This window comes from Haliotis rubra, unplaced genomic scaffold, assembly GCF_003918875.1.
Source record: "Haliotis rubra isolate DU_JTF1 unplaced genomic scaffold, ASM391887v1 Scf78, whole genome shotgun sequence".
Classification (NCBI taxonomy): Eukaryota; Metazoa; Mollusca; class Gastropoda; order Lepetellida; family Haliotidae; genus Haliotis; species Haliotis rubra.
This window is the reverse complement of record NW_025767501.1, coordinates 1,731,351-1,755,239: the sequence shown is the minus strand read 5'-3', so window position 1 is coordinate 1,755,239 and position 23,889 is coordinate 1,731,351. Positions and strand designations below refer to the sequence as shown.

The following is a 23,889-nucleotide window of genomic DNA, read 5'->3' as shown; positions in this document are numbered from 1 at the left end:
TCTTTTGTGATGTTTCGAAGGCTTTTGATCGTGTTTGGCACAGAGGGCTTATACATAAATTGGAAATGTTTGGTATTATGTAGGTAGATTGTTAAAGTGGTTATGTAATTGCATATATAATCGCTATCAAAAGGTCTTGGTTAATGGAGCCCTGTCTAAACCAAGGTTTCTCCAAGCTGGCATCCCACAGGGATCAGTGTTGGGTCCGTTTTTATTCATTGTTTATGTAAATGATATTGCTGATGACTTAGATTGCATAACGCGACTATTTGCAGATGACACATCATTAGGCAAGGCTTCTGGAAATCTTAACAGAATAGAAACCTCATTAAACGTAAATCTCAGAAGGGTAAATGACTGGGCAAACAAGTGGTTGATATCATACAACCCAGATAAGACAGAATCAGTACTTTTCTCACTTAAAGATGATTAACTGCTCGATTAACTTATTATTTGACGATAAGATTATTAAAACGGTAGAAGATCATAAACATTTGGGGATAATACTTTCATCGAACGGCAAATGGTCCTCCTATGTATCTAATATTGTTTCCAAAACCTCTAAATGATTTACTCAATGAATAAACTTAAATATATTCTTAATAGAAATACACTTCTAAAGATTTACGCAGTTTTGATAAGACCTCACCTTGAGTACGCATGCGAAGTCTGGGATGGCTGAGGAAAAACAACTAAGTTTAATATTTGGAAAAGCTCCAGATGGCAGCTGCAAGAATTATTACTGGACTTCCCAAATATTCTTCTTTTAATTCACTATATTATGAAACAGGCTTGGAAGCACTATCAGAGTGTAGAAGAATAAGAAAATTGTCTTTGTTCAAAAATAATCAAAACAACAAAAGTCCAATCTAACTAAAAGAAATAATTCCTCAGTACGTGGGCTCCAGGAGTCAATATAATCTAAGAAATTCAGGCAATATCTGCTTGCCAAGAACAAGAATAAAAAATTCTCATGAGTCGTTCTTCCCATCGACTATAAGATTGTGGAACAATTTATCTACAGATGTAAGAAATTGTACTTCACTATCAAAGTTTAAATCGAGCATAATAACACCATATAATTCAGCTCCACTGTACTTTTCTTACGGCATTAGAAAATTTAACATATTACATACTCAACTATGTCATGAAGCTAGTAGATTAAGTTACGATCTGTACAGAGTAGGGCAAATCACTTATCCATCCGGCGCATGTGAAAACCCATGTGAAAACCCATGCGAAAATGCTCATCACTATTTCTTAGAATGTTCTTTACACAATCAACATAAAAAGATCATGCTTAAAGCTATTCAAGATGTATGTGGTGGTAATTCTGTGATTACATTATCTGTTATTTTAAACAGCATTGCAGATCTGACAAATCATAAAAATGATATTAAAATCAGAAATGTACTTCAATATATATGTCAGGGTAGAGATTGCGATCTGGTAGGATCGGAGATTCTACCAGTAGAGATTGCGATCAGAGTCTCTTCCAGTAGAGATTGCGATCGGAGTCTCTACCAGTAGAATCCCCGATCCCACCAGTAGAGATTGCAATTGGAGTCTCTACCAGTAGAGACTCTGATTATGTAGAATAACCTATACAATCGCAATCTCTACCAGTAGAAGCTCAAATCTGATCCTACTAGTAGAGATTGCAATCTAAGTGAATATTTAGAAAAACAAAATTTATTTTCGTAGATTGTTGAATGACATCTTCCATTGAAAAGTGCACACTGTCCAACTTGATGTTTACAAACAAAATGAAAATAAAACATTGTTACTTTGTTTTCATTTATGATTGTTATTTTAAATAAATATAACTCTAACCCAAATATATATCTGGCCGGTCACCTCCCCACCTTCCTGTTTTTGTTGTTGTTCTTTCACTCAAATATAAGAGTGAATGAACAAGAAGTAGTGTAAAATACATTTCATTCTTTAATATTCAGGTCCCATCTGACACAGTTCTTCTTGGTATAGCATTTTCATTTCATGTATCCATTATGACAGAGCTTGAAATCACCATCTGTGTTATTTATGTTATTAGTTGCTGACAACATGGCAGTGTATAGTACAGTTATAGGATTACAAAAAAGATTTGATAAGTAAAGTAATTATTGTGATAAATGGCAGCTAAAGGTAAATATAGAAAAAACTAAGGTATTCGGCTATGTATGGGTGAATCAAGATGTAGGCTGTATTAACAGTTTTATTTCAAGTTTTAAGGAAAGGTGTTTTGCTATTTATAGCCAGTGGTTTTTTGAAAGTATATCAAGTTATTCCAAACTTCGGTTGTATAAATCTGTTAAAAGTGAAATTAAATGTGAGGATTGTTTATTGCTAATTAGTGTACCAGTTTACCGTATTGCACTCTGTAAGCTCCGATGCTCTAATCATCAACTGCTTATCGAGGAAAGACGAAAGATCGGCCTAACACGGATCGAGATATTATGACGTTTTTACATTGTACCCATTGTTGAGTCTGAATATCACTTCTGCTTAGAAAGTAATTTTTGTAATAATCTTCGTCAGGCCCTGCTTCCAAAGTATTATTACACTTCTCAATCTTTCCATAAATTTGTAAACCGCCTCATATGAGGCGAAATATTTCGTCATATGAGCGAAATATTCTCAAGTTCGACGTTAAACCCAATTTCACCTCACCCAGTGTTTCCGCTGACTTCATTATTTATCGGACACTGTGTCTGGTGACCTAAAATTTTACCGGTCATGAATGAAATTTGCCGGTCATAATCTATTACCATACTGTAAGTACTCATTTTAAAGTTATTTTTAGCCTGGGTATTACCGAAACATAACAATATTTGCAACCATGAAAGCACAGCCAAGACTGTCATTTCGCTTACCCATGATGTTTTCATTTTAATACATGATTATTTACCGGACACGGTGTCCTGCTGGCTTTCAATTTACCGGTCCCCAAGAAATTTTACCGGCGATTTTCAGGTATATACCGGAGAACGGAAACACTGTCACCTCACCATAAATTTGTACAATTGTTGTCATCTTTGTTGTTTGCCACAGATCAGAGTTTCTACCATTTGAATTGGAAATGGTACTGGTAGAATGTCTGATTGTACCAGTAGAGACTCTGATTGCAGTCTCTACTAGTAGGATCGGAACTTGTCCCCGATCTTTTTCACATTGTGAATAAAATATGTTTAAACTATACACCGCTTTTACCAACATACCAGCAATATATTGCTTAAAATGGTGTAAAACAACATCGCTCACTCTTTCCAAGTGGTACAATTACATGCAGTCAAAATAGTAACCAACAGCATTTTTTTAACCCTAAAACCATTCACAGGTTATTATATTATTCACATATCAGGGTTTTCTTTTCTCTGCCTGATTGTGATAGTCTTAAAGATTATGAAATGCATTGGTACTGAAGAAGTCACAGAGAACATTCATACAATCATGGAAATGTGTTATTGCCATTTGTCTCCATCAAGACAAAGGTTTGGGTACTGATAGCTGAGAGTCCAGTGAAGCAGGACTGTTGTAACCTGATTGTGTAGGTTGCAAAAACTTTTAAGTGGGAAGCGATCCTATCACTCTAAAAATCTGGGGTATGATCGCTTCCCGCTTGGGAAAATAAATGTTTGGTTCCATCAAGTTGAATCATGCTGCCAAGACTTCGCAGATGTTGAATGAAGGGCAAATGTGTTTAAGTTTGTAAAGACCCATTTCCTTTGAACAAAGGGCACACCTTTCACAAATTGAAGGTATTGCTAGTGTGATGACCCTAGAGGGTATTCTATTGGTACCAACTACAGGTCAGACAAGAGCGTAACAGTTTTCATATTTTATTGCTGAGGCATAAAGGATGAACGTAAGAAATGTGGCAAGGGTTTTAGACACACACTGGTTATAAATGTATTTTTCCTGAAGATATGATGTTTAACAGACATGGTTTCTTGTTATAGTGATAGAACACTGATATACATGCAAGAGAAATAAGATTTTCTTCTCTATATTCGAGCTGCATTGGGCATGGGTTTCTCAAAGCAAAAATGATAGCATTAGACTCGAAGCGGTGGGTTTAGTGGAAAGGCCGCTAAGTTGCACAATATGTTCACATTTGGTAAGAAGTTATAACATATCATGATGATTGGACTAAAGTACTGTTGGAAATAGAAAAAAACCCTGCTTTTAGGCTGTTACTCTGTATCCCTAAAATTTACACAACTGCAAGTAGCATATGTTGAAATAACTCACATCGGCATAACTGGACGTTCAGTGGGATGTGTAATAGGATATTCAGAAGTACATGTTTACACGTAAAATAGGGCAAAACTTAGAAAAAATACAAATAGCTGCTGAAAACAATAGATCAGGCTATAGATGGCAATTAGGTCGCTCAGCCAGGTATGACGACGGACCGTCAACTCACTTGGCATGAAATGCACGTGCTGCCTACAGGCACAAGGGGTCATCTCAAAGCTAGTTTATGCATTTTTCATGTGTATTGAATATGTCTCATCTATTGATTATCATCTTACGTGTCTTGCATAACATTTATGTTGAGATGTGTAAAAGAATATGATACCCACAGAATAGCTTAAATCAACTATCGTATTAAATGTCTCGTATTAAATATATAGGTGGCAAGACCGCCCCAAAATCGACAGGACTGGATATTATTTGTTAATTGTTAAGACACGCCGTTTTCTTCCCCCAGTTTAATTCCCCTAAAGGATTATTTTATTGTAGCTGATATCTCTATCCCCCAGTACGACCCCAAACACCGTCTGCGACACCCGTCCTGGTTTTGCTTTTGAGATGACCCCTCCTACCTGATTCTTTTTATAGTGATAGTGAGACTCCGTGGTAGCTACATCCTTATTAGTTTCAGTATTAAAGTTAGTATTTTTTACGTCGGCTATTGTTTATAATGAAGCTAAGTCTAGTTTCAAAATAGGCATTTGAAAAGTGTCCTTTGAAATACAATATCATCGCACACTAATTTGCATAAAGCCATGGTCTGTTCTAAATAAGTTGCTTTGGACTTAGAAAAAAACCGCATTGCTCATTTCTGCACTAATCTCTCCTCAGTAAAGTCCTTTTTTTACGTTTCCTATCTCCCTACCACTGAGACTAGTTAGGCCGAACTTGGTTTCACAGATATGTCACACTTTCACATTTTAACTTCATCAATTGTAGATATATATGTGGAAAAAAAAGAGGTTTTTTTTCTATTTCCGACAGTACTTTAGTGCCAAGCATGTCCGCTTCCTCACAACAATACAAATTACATTATGCAACTTTTCAGTCTACTGTCCCATTTGATTACCATGTCCTTTACTTCTGCCAGGAACTGGTAACAGAATCCAAGATGCCATTATTTGTGATGTAGCAGTCAGTCTACAGTCCCCCTACACATTGATAGTGTGTTTAGTTGTATGCCGCACGCAACGATAATCCAGCTATATGGCAGCAATCTGTAGATAATCGAGTCTGGACCAGAAAATCCAGTGATCAACAGCATGAGCATCGATCTACGCAATTGCCATACAATGACATGACTGTGTCAATCAAGTCAACGAACCTGACCTCCCGATCCCGTTGGTCGCCTCTTGCAACAAGAATGGGTTACTGAAGATCAATTTTAACCCGGATCTTCACAGGTTATACGTAAGAGTTGAGTTCAGGTAGTATGTGAATATTTCTCAATGTCAAGCCCAAAGGTCCTTGAAACACTGACTATTGTATGCTGTGTTATCCATATTTGTAGGGTTAACAGATACAGCCACACCTTTTAGATTTGCTCTTTGACCTGCAGCTGACCGTGTCTGGAAATACCCTTGTCTGTGAGGGGCAGTAGGGTAGGTTAGAGGTTTAAGCATTCTCTCATCATGCCGAAGGCCCAGGTTTGATTCCCCACATGGGTACAATGTGTGAAGCCCATTTCTGGTGTTCCCCGCCGTGATATTGCTGGAATATCGCAGCGGCGTAAAACCATACTCGCTCAATTGATCACTCCACTCCACTCCACTCCACTCCACTCCACTCACAGCACCTGTGTATGTGATGATTTCTTGGGCTCTTATCAACATGATCATATGTTTGATTCAGTGATGTTTGGAAGACAAATGTGCCTTGATTTTGGAATAATATTTAAACATAAATGTTGCGCAGTGGAAAATAAAACGATTGGGCAGAGCTATGCAGATTAACTGAAATCCTAATCAACTAAAATTTCAAACTTACCTTTTGGCCTTAAACAAGGAACTAAACGTGATAACTATTAAAAGTGAGAATACTATGGAATTTACAAAGAACTAAACGTGATTCTCTTAAGTGATTCTAAATGAACTTTGAAATGAAATGACCCGCTAACTACCGCTAATTGCCTAAACCTTTAAACATACTAATGCAAGTTCAACAATCTAACGCCACAATAACCAATTGAACATACACATCTAACATCTAAGTCATTCGTAGTCTAAATGCCTAAACACGAACTGTAACTAATAGCACCGAATGGCAGAAAGGAGCGAATGCCCCGTGTATCGCTGACCACCATCTTATATATGCAAAACCTATTCGTTTTTCCCGTGCACTTTTCCGGGTGTGTTCGGGTGATACGTCTAGTATGCACTGAGTGCGTTTGGGCGAGCAGTTTTAGTGATAAAACCAAAATGCCTTCAGAACAATACCTTTTGGCCTGCATATGACAGATGCAGACCCATACCCAGACCCATGGTGAAGATGTTACAGATTAGTGTAACACTGGGGAAGATGGTTAAAATGTTAAGCGTGATCTACATTTACTGTCAAGGAAATAGCCTTAAGAACCTGTTTTCAAAAAGACCATTGTGCATATCAAGTGTATATTTACATGTAGTTGTTTTAGGGGTTGGTTGTTTTTTTTAACAGCTCCACATTGGCCATGCCAGGAGGCATCTTCCAAGAAGAGGATGAATTGGAAGAAGCTACTGAAGGCATTGTGAGGGGGTGTAGTTCTGTTTGTAAACATGGGGAACTCGCTCAACCACTCTGCCAACTCTATTTTCATCTAAATGCAGCTTCAGCAATCATGTTTGTGTACATCTGATAGGTGTTTGATTGTGAGAATGTGTACCATTGTTTATCATATGTTTCGACATACTACAGGTGACATGGCACAGGTAGCTGCATCATCCAGTGCCTCACAGAGCTGTGTGGGGTTGTCCCTTAGGCATGCCCAAAACCTGGAATGTTGGATTTGAATTCCCAATTCATCCTGATCTTTTGGCTTTACCAGTTGTCATAGACCTGTCTGGGTTCTTTCCTACCACAGGGTTGGGTGGTCAGGCTCGCTCAGTAGTTGACACATTTCATCGGTTCCCAATTGCGCAGGTCGATGCTCATGCTGTTGATCACTGGATTGTCTGATCCAGACTCGATTATTTACAGACCGCCGCTATAGAGCTGGAATATTACTGAGTGCGGTGTAACTCACTCACTCACTCACTCACTCACTCATTATAAATTGTTTGTTGAGCTGATACTGTTAAACCATCTCACTAAAGTCCTGTTGGAAAAAGAAAAAAACTATATGTCGAAATAACCCACATCGGCTGGGTGTTCAGTGGGATGCCTAATAGGATATCCAGAAAAGCATGTCTTCTCGTAAAATCGGGCAAAACAGAAAAAATACGAATGGCTGCTGACAACAATAGATCAGACTTTAGTTGGCAATCAGGTCGCTCAGACAGGTATGACAACGTATGAAATGCATGTGATGCCTACAGACACAAGGGGTCATCTCAAAGATATTTTATGCTTTTTTTATGTGTGTTGAATAGTGAGTGAGTTTAGTTTCACACCGCACTCAGCAATATTCCAGCTATATGGCGGCGGTCTGTAAATAATCGAGTCTGGACCAGACAATCCAGTGATCAACAGCATGAGCATCGATTTGCGCAATTGGGAACTGATGACATGTTGACGTGGTCAACGAGCCTGACCACCTGATCCTGTTAGTCGCCTCTTATGACAAGCATGGGTTACTGAAGATCAATATTCTAACCCGGACCTTCACGGGTCTGTGTGGGAATATGTTTCATCTATTGATTAACATCTTACGTGTCTTTCTTTCATACAGTTTATGTTGTGATATGTAAAAGAGTATGAAACCCATAGAAAAGCATATATCAGCCATTGTATTAAATGTCTCAAAATATATAGGTGGCATGACCACCAAAAGATTGACAGGATTGGATATTATTTGTAAATTGTTATGACATGCTGTTTTCTTCCCCAGTTTATTGTCGTCATGTGAGCGAAATATTCTCAAGCACGACGTAAAACCCAATTTCACCTCACCTCACCTTCCCCAGTTTAATTCGCCTAAAGGATTATTTTATCATAGCTGATATCTCCATTCCCCCAGCCCGACCTCAACCACCGTCTGCGACAACCGCCCTGGTTTTGCTTTTGAGACGACCCCTCCTACCTGTTTCTTTTTATAGTGATAGTGAGACTCCATGGCAGCTACATCCTTATTAGTTTCAGTATTAAAGTTAGTATTTTTAGGGCTCCTTGCCTGTAGGCAGGAGACCTATTGTAATCGTTCTGATTATTATTATTATTATTCATTATTCCACCGATTTTTGTACCAAACATAACTCCTAAACCAATGCTCCGAATCGCTTACAAAAAATCACACAGATGCGCACCCAGGTGTAGATATTCCCCTTAAAAATATCTAGGCTCTTGGCCCAATAGCAAAGGGGAAATAATTCACAATTAATTCCAAAATTTCAACGTTTGACAGCAACTATCTCAAGAACAAATTGTTCCAACACTTCCAAATTTCTTGTACAGATGCACAATCGAATTCCCAACAATTTTGCCTGGACGGGTCAAGTCGCTAAAACGTACTGTTTGGCAGTTATTTTTGTTTTCATTTTTTCTGAGTAGTTTGCTCCCAAAATGTGCAAATTCTGCACACAAAAGTGCCAGTATGGTAGATGATGTCCTGGTGATTCCAGAACACTAATTGTTTTGAACGTAGACCCTAGAACAACTGAGATACAGCCTTTTAAAGAGGGAACTATTTCTTCTCCGGGAACTACTTAAAAGGTGACCCCAGCTGTATTTGGAGGATCCGCTCACCTGTCAAAACATGTGTTCTGGCTCCATTTTGGACGATGATATCTAGCCCTCAGATACAATAGATAGAAAGTAAAGCCAAGGAGACCTCATCGTTGCCCGCAACTACAGTTTATGTCAGCTATCGTTTATCATGAAGCCAAGTTTAATGACATAATGGGCATTTAAAAAGTGTCCTTTGTAATACAATATCATCGCACACTAATTTGCATAAAGCCATGGTCTGTTCCAAATAAGTCGCTTTGGACATTGCTCATTTCTGCACTAACCACTCCTCAGAAAAGTCCTTTTGTCACGTTTCGTATCTCCCTACCACTGAGACTGTTGTTAGGTTTAACAGATATTTCACACTTTCATATATTAACTACATAGATTGTAGATATAAATGCGGGGAAAAAAGTTTGTTTTTTTTCTATTTCTGACTACTTTGGCTTATGTGTGAGGACATATTTTATGACTGACATACTGTGCACTGAACACTTCACACACTCTTGTGTGGTATATTGTATGACTGAAGTACTGTCAGATGTTCTCAACACTTCACACACTTTTGTGGTATATTTTATCTTATGACTGACATACTGTTAAGTGCACTGAACATTTCACACACTGTCTTTTTTTCAGGCCATAATGATTTGGTTCTGATATTGCTGACTAACAAAAATATCCTTTGACCTTTCTTGTGAACTAGTCATCGAAGATCTGAGGAGTTGTCCCTTGTGCCAGAATCGTCCAATATGTTCAAATCATGGCTTCACCTTTGTTGTGCTAATGAGTTCCACTAAAGAGGTAAGTTGAACCTCAATGACAACACAATACAAATGTACAAATGATCAGTTTATTCATGTTATGTCATTTATATATTTATGTATGTATATAACAGGTGAAACAAGAATAAAATTTTGGTTGAAGCAGAAATGTTTGAGAAAAACTAAAACCTGTATCATGACAGAGCGGGCTGAGAAACAAACAGAAGCCTGAAAGGCTCCAATAGTTGTATATGTACAGAAAACTTCCGTCAACACTTGGGCAGACAAACATCACAAGATCAAAGGTGGCCAAAACACCAACCTCAACCATCATGCTACAAGAATGAGGATGTTTCCAGTAAGGGTGTCGCTGATCAAATTTGCCCATTTGATTGTTCAAAATAAACAACTGACCATACCAAAATATACAAATCCACCATATACACACAGAAAGTTATTTTTCAAATATTCTTGTGAATGAAAAATACCCCATTGTTGCAGCCACAACTATGTTCTGAAAGGGGGGGGAATAGGCTCCAATGTACAGGGAGAAGGGAAGAAACCTTTATCAACATTTTTAGTCTGTTTGCAGTGAAAACGTACCGATGGGTTTCACGTTAAATGAAATAAAGTGAAATTAAGATTGCGAATCCTCGTAATTTACCTTGCCAGTTGAACATTTAAATCTCAGAATTTTATTTAACTTAGGATAAAAGTTGTTTAACAAACAATTATAGATTGAAATCGCTATTATTAGTTTGTATTACAAGGGGGTAAGCGCAGTAGTTAGAACAGTGAAACAAATGCATCTGTGGTAAGTGATGATTGTTAACTTCGACCAACCATACTTGTTCTCTGTGTAATTTCACTTTATTTGATTTACGTTTTTGTTTAAAGTGAAATTCATCGGTACGTTTTCACTGCAAACAGACTATAAAACAAAGAAACCCTGAAACCTATTCCATTATAACTGTCTGGTGAGAACATTGATGCTGTAGCCTATACAAGTGGTTGCTCAAAACCTACAGCAGCAATACCAAACATTTTTTTCATACTGCCCAGTTTACATATTTTTCTCCCCACAAAACGGGGTAAATGATCAAACAAATAATAACACATAACATTTATTTTTAAGGAATAGGAAAAAAAAAAAAGGTTTTATTCATATGACAAATCAAAGGACACCTATAGACACATAAATTGTATTTTTAATTTGTGACATTTTGGGTGAAGTCTTTTTTTAAAACATACACAACTGATACAGCTTAATGTAATTATCAAGGCTTCAGTTTCTTTTGCCATCAGTCTTGTTTCATGCAAAACTATCCATGGTGTACTCATGTCCAGTCCTAGTTGCAAGTTTGAGCAATGGAAACTTTGGGAAAACAAGGGAATTCAACAAGACTTAAGTAACCCATCATGGATTTCATTTCTCACGTTGGGCCAGAGCCCTTTTAACTATGCTATGTACATGTATCTACTGTTACAAAAACATGCAATTCTACCTATCCAAACCATGAAACTGGTTACTGGGTTGCAGTCAGTTGTCTCCCATTATGGGCACCCGTGAGCAAAGTGATGGAAGCTTTATCTGTTGTAGCAAGTGAACTATGACATACATGTGTCATCAGGAGTATTTGTATTATACATTGGAATCTTGGGCACCTGACAAGGTAATCTTATCTATTTGAGTATTGTGCATAGAGTAATTTTCTCCTTAAAACTAATCTAGCAAAATGAGAATGTAGTATTAATACAACTGTGACAGAAATTCCTTACTCATTTAGTCATTATGGGTTACTAGCAAATTTGCAGGTATGCTACTCACACTTTGATAAGGATCACAAAAATTCACGACTTTACCTAAACACAGATTTATAATTTGAAATTCTGTCCATTTAAAACTGAATAAATAATAATATGGAAACCCTCTTTAGGCAAGCAGCCACTTTATTCTAACCTTATGCACTTGATACATGAGTAACCATAAAAATGGTTTTCATGGCACCAATAAACCATTTTGCATATCATGGAACGAGTCAAAGACATGAACAACACCTGTCAACAGCAGGTATGGGATCCACAAGATGCAATGACATACTGAAACCTCCGATCCATGTTTACAATAAGCTTAGATATTAAAACCAAATTTGATCCCACATCATAGTTTTCTGTCGAATCAATGATTTGATCCTTAGCGAAGTGTGAATAGTATATTACAAGGCATATATATGGTGTTTATTCTATAGATGGTCTTAAACAGCTTTTGCATTAACCTAAACAGATGACAAAGAATTTACTATGTAGCATCAACAAGACAATCATCATTTTGACATTATTCAGCAAAGAATCCTTAGTTCTACATCACAAGACAATGTGCAATCACCAGTGATTTGTCAAAGTTCCAAGACTGGTCAGTGAAGTGGCATCAAGGGCACCTGTCCAAGCAAGCTCGGAACTTCAAACATACACTTGAGAAAAGATCATACACTATTCCATAATGTGATCTTTGCTTTTCCTTGGGTAGTCCACTTCATTGGTTCACATGTCACTGACACTTTCAATAAATGTTTGTCTCAGGCAAGGTCAATATACTACAACATGGTTTTGCCATTTCTCATGGTCCTGTCCTCACTGAAGTCTGCTGATCATCCATGAGGAGTATTTCCATTGCACAGCATTATGTACACATCTAACTACTTCTTGAACATAGCAAATACAAGAGGAGATGAATGGATTTGTAGGATCTTCAAATTAGTCATATCAAATCCTATCTAGCAATATGACGGCAGCCTGTTTTAGCAGCACCATACCCATGGTCGTGGGTTTCATAAACGTTGGCATGTCCTAGACCTGCTAGACTTTACTTCCAGGTGGTCAGACTGACAGGGATTCCAGCTGTATCAGGGCTAACTACAGGTTGTAAGTATATCCGGTCCCACACCACAGAGGTAACCACCTAATCCAGGTTGTAAACTGGCTCGTCAACTAGCAGTAGGTACTAGGGGCTCTGGCGAACCTCTGTGGGGCTATGAAACTAGTTTGTCCCATGGAGGAGGGAGAATATCCTCTGGTACTACATCACAGTACAATACAGAGTAACTGGTTACTGGATAACATTCAAAAGTAAATAAACCTACTGGAATAATGAAGGCTTTGACACAAAGTACTGCATTTGACATGTTAAGCATCTGTCCTCACATTTCGAGCGATCAGGTGACAATGCTACATTTCATCTAAAGTGTTTCTGCCATACACTGGCTTTTATCTTGAAAAGATTAGAGATCTATTGGTTAGTTCTGAATAGAATAACTAAATAAATGTCACATCTGATGGTGTGAGATCAAGATCGAAGAAACCTGAATACCAATATTTTGTAATGCTCTTTTTCCTTGCCAAACATATGTACCAGTAGAAGCAAAAACACTTCCCGAGATTGTGTGTTCTGTTCCCATTCAATGACATCCCATATAAAGGAACACTTAAAACAATACATCTCCCTGATGAAATATTTATTTATCAGTTGTGATACTAACATCTCCATTGTGAGCTCTGTTCCGTTCATATCTCTGGCACATAAGGATGTGTTTGAGTAAGTAACTCTGTGGAAGACATTGTACAACAGTTCTGCTGCCACAGCCTATGTACAGACAACCACCCACGACAATGATCTGTAGAACATGTCCATAACTATCCGTTTGTCCTAATGTACTTGGTTTACAGATCGGACAACTCAAAATTTCTAAAAAGATGAGTGGCAATTTTTCCTTCCCACAAACATTGGTAATTCAAATATTTTCAGCTGACCAAATTAGTTCAATATACAGATACACACGGTAATCTTAATCCCTGCAAATAATACAATGCCCAGCAAAAACAACCTAGATACCAATTGTCCACACACACCAACTGTCCACATACCAATTGTCCACATACCAATGCCTGCTCAACGCACTGAAGAAGAAAGTAATGTAAAGGAAGGAAGCAGTCTTGATTAATCTTTAAAAAACCCATTTTTGCAAAAATGAAACAAAACTGACATCTTCTTTAAAATTAAGCTTAAATCTGCAGAACAACACTCCGCAGTGTTTGCACATGTTGACAAAACCAAAACATGACATTGGTTTTGCTTTATATTATACACCAGCAAAAACAATTATACAGATATTCAGTTCTCTCATTCACGGATAATTATATATATATATGAAATTCTGAAACTGCCTTGTAATGTTTAAATATTGCAAGTAAACTGGCAGTTAGCACAGACACACCCTGTATTGTCCTGATGGTATGTATTAGCCAACATGTAAGTAACGATAAAACCTGCACCATTCACCAGGCAGTTGAAGGCAGGTCTCCGTCAGTCCTGCACTATTTGGATAGGCAGTTGAATTTCTTTCTGACTGCATACATTCTTCAGAATTCAACCGTAATATGTTTCTTTGAGTAAAGACAAAGCTTCTGCATATGACACTGTCTGATGAGACACTTCCCAGTAAGACATTTTGTACCCAACTCTTGTCCTACAGCATTTAACCCCATCGAAAATTTGCAGTTTCCTCGGCCCTTTTCAAAGTAGAAGTTCAGTATGACTAAGTTTTATCTCCATACAGTTAAATGATTTTCCAACTATAGGCAAATAAAAAACTTACTCAAACCTAAATTTGGATTATTTATCATAAGTAAACTATCTACTACAAGGATAGTTCCATGACCATTTCCCCAAACTTGAATTAGCAGCAGCTACTGCAAAAGGGAGATAACCCTCATGTCCATTACATTCCATAACATGGCTAGCACCTTCAATCGGAATTTTTTTCTGTGAGAGATGCAACAGTGAACACACATAATCATGTGACCAGAATGTTTCTCTTTCTCTATCTCTATAAACAGATACACCTATTCGGAAACAAGAACACACAGTATGGCCTAATGCAAGTCTTTCAGTGCACTTCACACATTGTTTTGCAATATTAAATAGATATACTACCACAACTGCAGGGGACATGACTTGCTCATCAAAGTCACCTTATCCTTAGTTCTTCATTTCGCTTCAATGGCTACACGAACTAACAGTGTACAACCAACATAAACAAAGGACCTATATCAAAATGGAAATAGTTTTCGACATTTTTCAATATCTTAGAAAGTGGCAGCAGAACAGGGCTGGCCACAAGGAGTGAGTGAGTATGCCGCTTTTAGCAATATCACAGCGGGGGGACACCAGAAATGGGCTTCACACATTGTACCCATATGGGGAATCAAAACCAGTGTGTTTGGTGTGACGAGTAGACGCTTTAACCACTAGGCTACACCACTGCCCCTAGGAATTCTGTGTGAGAGAGTATGCAGCTTGACTGACTTCATGTGATTGAGGCATACTTATATAGAAATCTGAACCTTGATAAGCACTGCCTTCAACTCGAATCAAGCTCGCAATTATTTTTTTTTAACTTAAGAAGAAAAACAAGCTTTTTCTGCAATGTGCCTGACAGAGAAACACATGACTAAAGTCATTTTACTCTTCCAGCACTTGCTCTGTAGGTCCAATGTGTGGAGCTCTAATGTTTTGGTTTCAGAATTCAATCAGGCATGAACAAAAGGTGTGCCTTCACTCAGAGATTAGTACATGCATGATGTAAAAACACAGAACCACTGTCTATGTATCCCTTCTCAGAATGTGTTGATCAAGAAACAAAGAAAAATAGCTGGACCACACACCAAACAAACACAGCCCCTGGGAAAAATCAATGTGATGATTTCTGAATGAAAAAGAAAAAGCATTTTCTTCATCAATAATTTGAACTAACACCCTGTATCAACACAATAATATTTACACATGTCAAATATTAGGAAATGGAAGTGCTGTCAAAACTGGGGACAAATTTGACATATCATGTTAAGTCTACGTTCATGTTCAACAGCATCATTTCCTTTCAAAACCATAGCTCTTTCCAAAATTAAACCTTTCATTATTGGAAAATGGCTGTTTATACAAAAAAATAGTGATTTATCCAAAAATAATCCACATGTTAAATTGGCAGTACACGCATTTTATATTACCATGTTTAATTGAAATCAAATCAATTTACAACAAAACACATTTCTTACATGTCACTAGCCTATCTTTGATTTGAAAGGAAAATCAAAAGTTTAAGCGATTAACTGTCAGAGTTTCATATTTCCCCAATTGGCGTTATCTCCCATTATCTCCCTTGCAAGGTCTCCCTTGAGGACTTGGATTACTGATATATTTAGATCATGTTTTTCCTTGATTATACATATTGCTCCAAACTAGGCAAGATCGTGTATTTTATATCATATTATCTGTTGAGTTGTTAAACAATTACAGAAATAATCTAACCTAGATCACTGTTTATATACGCCTGTATTATATTCAATAAAAACAAGCAATTGTCAATTTTAAAGAATAAAGTTATTACAAAATAGAAATATTTATGTCGCTAGGCACTGTAATTAATCTACATACATGTATGCAAGTGTTCTGTTAACGAAAAATTATCTCACAAATCATCCAAAATGACTTCATAATATTTTGTCCTACCTTGCCCATGCAATATTGACTTTGAAAAAAATATATCTCCACCACAACCCTGGTTTTATATCAAATAACTCTTAACAAAATAATTTTATAAGTTTGACACTGAACTCAATGATATCATATAAATATGGGACTTTATCTTCACAATATCTCTCTATTAATGATTTAGTTCAATGAGTAAATGATCTTCACAGGAATGATAAAATACACCCAGTGCTTATAAATTACAGAACTATGTACATTTAACCCATGTAGAAGGACACAGTCAGCCAATGTTAATTATCACCCTATCGTTAACAGAGCTAACTTATTAGACCTGTGCTGTAAGGTGATAGTCATTAACATCAAATATTAAAATATGTAAAAACAGAGTCTGATACCACCATACAATTCTGACAGAGTAGACAATCTACTCATCAACATTACATTCTGTTAAAATTCAGTGGTACAAGAACAAATCTAAGGACGAGTAAAGATTTCTTGTCAGCTTATTCAAAGTTGATCCTATCTCCCAAGTCATAGTCATCTTTTGGTTTGGATTTTTGAGGAAAACTCAAATCAAACATGACAACATTAAATGAACATCAAAGTTACTGACTCCGTATAAAGCAAGGAAATCAGCAAGAAACTAAGTTGCACCCTTCTGAAGTAGGAGACTGGCAGTTGGTGAGACAAATAGGATTTACTAGAAAAACTAGAGGTTCAACAATGCAGTTTTGATAGCATGGTAATGTCTGAATGATATCTTAACATCTTGGAAGATTTTCCAACATAAAACTGATTAATTACAGATCAAGTACTGAAATAAAATTTGAGATAAAAAAAAAGAATCTCACAATATTGAGGCATTGACAAATCATATTTCGGACTTGTCTCCGCAATGGCTGACAAGTCATTAAGTCTATCAGCTGGAAAAATCTGTTTAAAATAGGAATACTATATAGACCTGCTATCTTCTTAGAATGTCATGATGAAACCCTGTCATTGTTCCACAAACATCAAGATGCATTAACAGTTGGGCGACAATCAGAATACTGACGACAATGAATGACGTATTGACTAAGGATGAAACGGTATACCGCGGTCCTTTGCCTTCGGTTCGGAATACCTTAATGCAATCCAAAACTTCGGTATTTTGGGTTTTCGTACCGTCATTTTATTAATCATTTCAAACCTTTTCTAAATTGTCTCCAAATTGAATCATCTGGTCAATATCTATGCATTTCTTTGCTTGACTGCCGCTATTTTCCAGGAAGTATGTTCGAGATCACCTCAAGTCATCTACTTACAAAGTCAGCAAGACAGCAACTGCAGATACCAGATCAGTAGCTATAGCTGGGTTCTGTTTCTTTTTCAGTTATTTCAAATTAGGTGAACAGCGAAACATTGTAATAACTTATAAAAGTCAACTTTATCATAAATACGTGCCATGTACTTACGATGTTTGCTGTGATGCAACACACTGCGTTATAGTGCTGGTAAACACTGCCATCGAAAAATGTATGATGTCAGAAAACTCATATAAAACGATCTTCCTCGATTTCATTTTATTTGATTAAATTTAATCCCATTTTCATTCAATAAAACTGTTTACAATAACATCAGAGAAAATGTGTGTGAAATGCATAACCTCATTCAATACGCGTACCACTTCCACTTACCTTGTTCATAAGCGTCCGCTTCTCGCGCCTACCGCGATAGCACCAATTTCACATTATTCTCAGCAATCACGAACAGATTACTGCCTCGTGATCCACGGAACCCAAGACCCGCGTTATTGACTATTGAAGTCACATTTCACAATTAATTGCCAACATTTTGTTTATACAATCAAAGTGGCAGGTACCGCGGGAAGTCAACGGTGACTTGTCAAACTGTCTCATACGTAAAATGTATCCAGCCACATAACCCAAAGTGAACCTAGTATGTTAATTTTTTACACTACTACAATGGCGATTTATATTATCTCTGTTAAAATAACTGCTTGAGATACAAATTATTCTGGTAATGGAATAGACATCCTTTGATGTTATATTTTCAGATCGTTTTTAACTGAATCACCGGTAGACTGGAGCAAAACATGAGTACACAGCTGATTGTTATTTCTGGCTTAGTTGAATAACAGGTAGCATAACAGGAAGGACAACTGAATTATCATGTTAGTGATGTTTAATTTGATTGCAGGTTTCCTATGCACATATTTATTTTTATTTGTTTTTTAACTACGACGATACAATATAGTTTTGACTGGGCACAATACACGAAATAGCAGTTCTGTTATGTCCATGGCAAATACATTTTTACTTGGCCTATATTCCGGGTAATGTATAATGTGGGTGTCTCATAACTCAGGGGTCATCCATCGACCCCAAGACCGGCGTTATGGCGAGGGATGACTGTAAGTATGGGTATGGATCTGGTGGCTTTTCCGTCACAGTTCTTAAGACTTATGTTTGTTTGTTGTTGCTACCATCACATTACAAGCTATATCAGAACAATGAACATTTAACCACCAATAAAAAGAGAAAGCAGCATTCTCAAGCTAAAACATATTTGTTTCAGAAAGGAAAAACACATTTCTGAGTGAAATTTAAAATATATTTTGAATGAATCTGAAAACTGAACAAAACAAAATTCTGGAATGTGCCAAGATAGCAGTACTGTGTAGCAGTACTTCCCAAGGACTGGAAAGTCTCTAAATGTTTAACCGACTGAAACGAGAGACAGACTGATTTAGAGCAAGGACAATGATCTGTCACACAAACTGTAACTGTCTTATGACAACTGTGTTGAGTTAATTTGTTTAATTTATTTATCTGTGATGTGTCATCAACAGAGTCACATTCGATAGGATCTGATTTGTGTATTGTTTTTTGGTGTGTTTTTTTAAACATGAACATTTCTTGGAAGTGGTGATTTCAACTGCAGTAAATACTGATGTGATTTTAGTGACTTTTAATCATACTTGGCTACTTGTTATTTTGCCACACAGCTGTGAGCTCCAAGGTTCCAGTGATACTTAGTTCTTCTATCTTGTCATAAAATGAGTTTTGTTCATTCAAAATAACAAAAATAATGATTTTTTTTTTTTCCATGTTATTAAACAATGTAAGGTTTGGCTCTTGTTGTCAGTTTTCTGCATTATGATCTTATCTCATATACCGAACCGAAATGGACCGAACCGAAGGCCTTGTACCGCAATACGTACCGTACCATTGTAAGAGCGTACCGTTTCACCCCTAGTATTGACAAGTGAATGTGGTTTACTTAATGATCAGAGGTACAACAGGAGTGACAACAGAAGGAGCGAGCAAAAGCATAGACCCACCACACCCATCAGAGTAAAATCTTATAAAAACACTGGCAGCTGACATGCATCATTAAAAAAATAACAGACTGAACCATGACAACTGAACCAGCAGCAACCTGTACATTGTAATCATGCTACAGACCTTTCATTCTATTTTCTGTGGCCTAAATCTGGTTGATGAGCACTATTTGAACCTAACAACTTCCATAATTTGGAAACTGAAAATTTCCATGCTGATCTCCCACTGTATAGTTTGATTTCAAACGAAACCTTGTTGTATGCTGTCAGCTATACTTTCTGTCCTACCTCATCAACTCACGTAGATTCCTGGCAACACTCGGGCAACAGCTGGTCTACAGCTTCACTACTACCTAGAACATCTGGAAGCTGAACATTACTATTGATTGTGATCATACAACTCATACATTGTTCAGTATAGGAGATTTACATATTTAACCTTTACAAAACATCTTCAGATTGCGAATGTGTAGAGTAGCCATTGAGCACAGAAGTATTATCTGTATTTGGCTACAGGGTAGTAATAACTATGACAGGCTCATATGATAATGTTTACCTACAACTGACCACACTTGACAGAGTAGTCTCATTCTTACATCAAAATATCCATTTTCATACACCGTTTCAGTTCTCATGGCAAAGTTATAGTCAAATAATGACTGGGACTCAACATATGTATAAAAATAATTATTTAAAATCTGCCAATCTACAACAGGCTAATGTCACCTGACTTCCTCTGCCTCTCGATATGTGGGGAATTTTACTACAGCGATTTCATTCTTCACTTTATATGATGGGTAAAGGCCTGATTGTCCTGAGCGCCGGTTTACACCCTTAGAGAAGCCATCCCAGTGGTTGCCTGCGATGCCCAGCAGATCATCCACCTCCATCTTGATCTCGTGTTTATTCTTCGGTTCATGGGGTTCAAGAGCTCGCATGTTGTGTGCATTCTGTCCCCCGAAGTAGTAGACATCATCAAGTGACTTGAACCATGTTGAGGCATCGCCGTGCATCGTCTGCATCACTTCGTATGCCACACGACACACCTGTGGAAATAACATGGAGGTAATTAAAATGGTAGGGACATAACAACAGCACAGGCTCGACTTGCGGAATGTCTAATTTGAATAACTTTAATTGATGCATTTCAAAAACTGCCTGCATGTTCAGATTTAACAGTATATATTAGTTCTGAGAGACACTAAACAACTTCATAAACATTAATATGACAGAATCCTGTTTCTGGCCTAGTGAATGGGTGAGCTATTATCATTTTAGACAGCAAAATTCAAGCTGTATTAGCTGCCTGTAAAAATGTGAGTCTGGACCAGACCAGTGCCAGTGTTCTGTCTTCAGGAAGTCAGATGGGATTCATATTACTCAATGAGAATTCCCTTCTTACCTGCGATGAAATAGTTTCTAGCTAACCTGTGTTGAGACAGTGATCTCCTTACCTGTGACTGTGTTGAGAGTGATCTCCCGGCGATCTTCTTACCTGTGATCTCCTTACCTGTGATAAGATAGACAGTGATCTCCTTACCTGTGACGAGACAGTGATCTTCTTACCTGTGACGAGACAGTGATCTCCTTACCTGTGACAAGACAGTGATCTCCTCACCTGTGATGAGATAGTGATCTCCTTACCTGTGATGAAATAGTGATCTCCTTACCTGTGATGAAATAGTGATCTCCTCACCTGTGACGAGATAGTGATCTCCTTAGCTGTGATGAGACAGTGATCTCTCCTCACCTGTGATGTGTGACCCGAGATAGTGATCTCCTTAGCTGTGATGAGATGGTGATCTCCTTACCTGTGATGAGACAGTGATCTCCTTACCTGTGATGAGATAGTGATCTCCTTAGCTGTGATGAGATGGTGATCTCCTTACCTGTGATGAGACAGTGATCTCCTTACCTGTGATGAGACAGTGATCTCCTTACCTGTGATGAGATAGTGATCTCCTTACCTGTGATGAGAATGTGCACACCAGGTAGTCACACAAGGACAGGAAGTGGATATCGAGGATGACGCCACGTAGAGAGCTGTCGGAGTAGCGTGTGCCTAGACTTGCAGTCTTTGAGATGTCATTGTCACTGATGAAATGGTAGGTAGAGTACCTGAAACCACAAGAACTTCATGTTGGTTTGTACTTGATGTCAGCACCAGTCCAGCTCAATCTCCACAGCCTATACACAATCAAGTCTGTAAATGCAACCCCTAAGTAGACCAGTCCAGCTCAATCTCCACAGCCTATACACAATCAAGTCTGTAAATGCAACCCCTAAGTAGACTTTGTAAGGAATCCCAACAAGGTAATAACGGCAATCAGCCAACCAAGCCACTGAAACTGACCATCTGATCCTATTTAAATAACAAAATTAAATTTGGGATCACACCTTCTAAGTAGTTTAATGTAGACACCTTTTACATCAAGTAATGGCCTTGGATACGAATTCTAACCTGGGGTCACTCATTCCTATACAACAGAAACAAATATGACATACTTCTCATATGAAAATATATCTTGCAAGGGAAAGCTTATGCCAAAATCACCTAGTTTGAGCAATCTTTAATGATAAATTTGTTCGACCCCGATTAGATCTTTAAGATATGCTTGAATATGATTTTTCCACAAATAATCATCAAAACATGAGAAACCAAACTATTGTCCTACTTTTCTCTGGCCTCTCGAAGTAGATTTGCATCATCTGTGGCAAGGTAGATCCTTCGCTTTTCAACAGGAGATTTTGCCTCCAAGCGGTCAAAATATTCATTGACGAATTCCATGTACTCATCAATGCCATGGAAGGCTGCCTCTACACCCACTTTGTCTGTCCTCCGTACATGCACCCTGTAACAAAGGGACATAATTCATCATGCTCAGAAAATAGCGCAGGTAAGGAAGACAACTCTTGATGGCATAAGCATCGTTTCAAAAATTGTCATCATACAATATTCAACACAGTTTTTTATTAAACTTATGTCCAGCACAATCATGTAAACATACTATAGTTCAACTTTCAAAGTATTTATTTCATGCTATAAAACACCAAGTGTCACACTATTTGGCCATGTTGTTTTCTGCATTTTGACATAGTTGGGTTTTGTTAATATGTTCAAATTTCTAGCTGTATGTGCTTAATGAGATATTATATGCTTTTGACCTGTGACCTTAAAATTCTGAATACACTTCTCTCAAATCACTCACTGATGCATTACCCATATAAACAAAAAGTTTCTGATGGATTGTAAAAACTTATAATGTTAGATATATGTGTAATATTGGTCCCGTGGCCCTTTTAAAATATATTACCTACCTATCGACACCCCAGGTAAAAGTCAGTTTAGTCCATGAGAATTTGCAGCATTCTAATGATATATGCATTTGTGACACATTCTGTTAAACATACCCAACTATTGGGCTCTTAAAATCCAAAGCCTTCTTTGTCCTCTCTATGTCCTCTTTCAGATGTGGCTGAGGACGTGTCAGGTATTTCACAAACTGCCCAATCCACCAGACAGGAGGATCACCATGGAGACGGAGGAGTCTTGGAGCAAGGTCTTGTGGGATAGCAAGAGGCATGAAGTCTGGTCTTGGATGCATGCTGTCGACAATAGGAAGCTCAACAATTTTGGCATTCTGAATCTGAGCTGCAGCTGAAATGACAAAAAGAGAATGATCCTAAATTTAATATGTGGTGTTATCCAAAGTGAGTTAGCTAGTTTTAACTATGCATTATACATACATGTATGTCTTTCATATTAGATCCTGGCAAGTATCCTAGATGTTATTACAGTACAGCAGTCAGCAACAGCCCTGCCACATGACAGATCAGTGGTTCCTAGCACAACCAACAAGACATTGGGAGTGATACAGAATCATCCAGATAACTCACTGCTGTCTCTTATGATCAACACAGCTGATTCCCACTAGGAACCTTATCATATAGGAGTAAGTTTAGTTTTACGCTGCTTTTAGCAATACTCCAGCAATATCATGGATGGGACACCAGAAATGGGCTTCATTATCATAAGGAATATGGAGTGGTCCGAGACTCACGTCCCTCTGTGGATGTGTTGAGGGGGCCTGGTGCAGCAAGAAGAGTGGAGGGGGCAT

At 37.7% G+C, this 23,889-nt stretch overlaps 1 protein-coding gene and 1 long non-coding RNA gene across 4 annotated transcripts in view; one reads left to right on the top strand and one right to left on the bottom strand.

Annotated features, from left to right (window-relative positions):
* Positions 1 to 9,956: 9,956 nt before the first annotated feature.
* The window catches only part of LOC124260887 (alpha-(1,6)-fucosyltransferase-like), a 152,554-nt gene continuing 138,621 nt past the window's right edge, over positions 9,957 to 23,889 (bottom strand). For all 3 annotated transcript variants that reach the window (XM_046695210.1, XM_046695211.1, XM_046695209.1), the window contains 4 exons: positions 23,183 to 23,429; positions 22,447 to 22,623; positions 21,739 to 21,889; positions 9,957 to 20,817 (listed from right to left, as the gene is read on the bottom strand). In XM_046695210.1, the coding sequence (XP_046551166.1) occupies positions 20,494 to 20,817; positions 21,739 to 21,889; positions 22,447 to 22,623; positions 23,183 to 23,429 (899 nt within the window). In that variant the 3' untranslated portion in view covers positions 9,957 to 20,493. The remainder of the gene's footprint in view (positions 20,818 to 21,738; positions 21,890 to 22,446; positions 22,624 to 23,182; positions 23,430 to 23,889) is intronic.
* The window catches only part of LOC124260891, a 26,531-nt gene continuing 18,148 nt past the window's right edge, over positions 15,507 to 23,889 (top strand). Inside the window, exons 1-2 of the long non-coding RNA XR_006894205.1 lie at positions 15,507 to 15,519; positions 22,062 to 22,066. This is a non-coding gene — a long non-coding RNA (uncharacterized LOC124260891). The remainder of the gene's footprint in view (positions 15,520 to 22,061; positions 22,067 to 23,889) is intronic.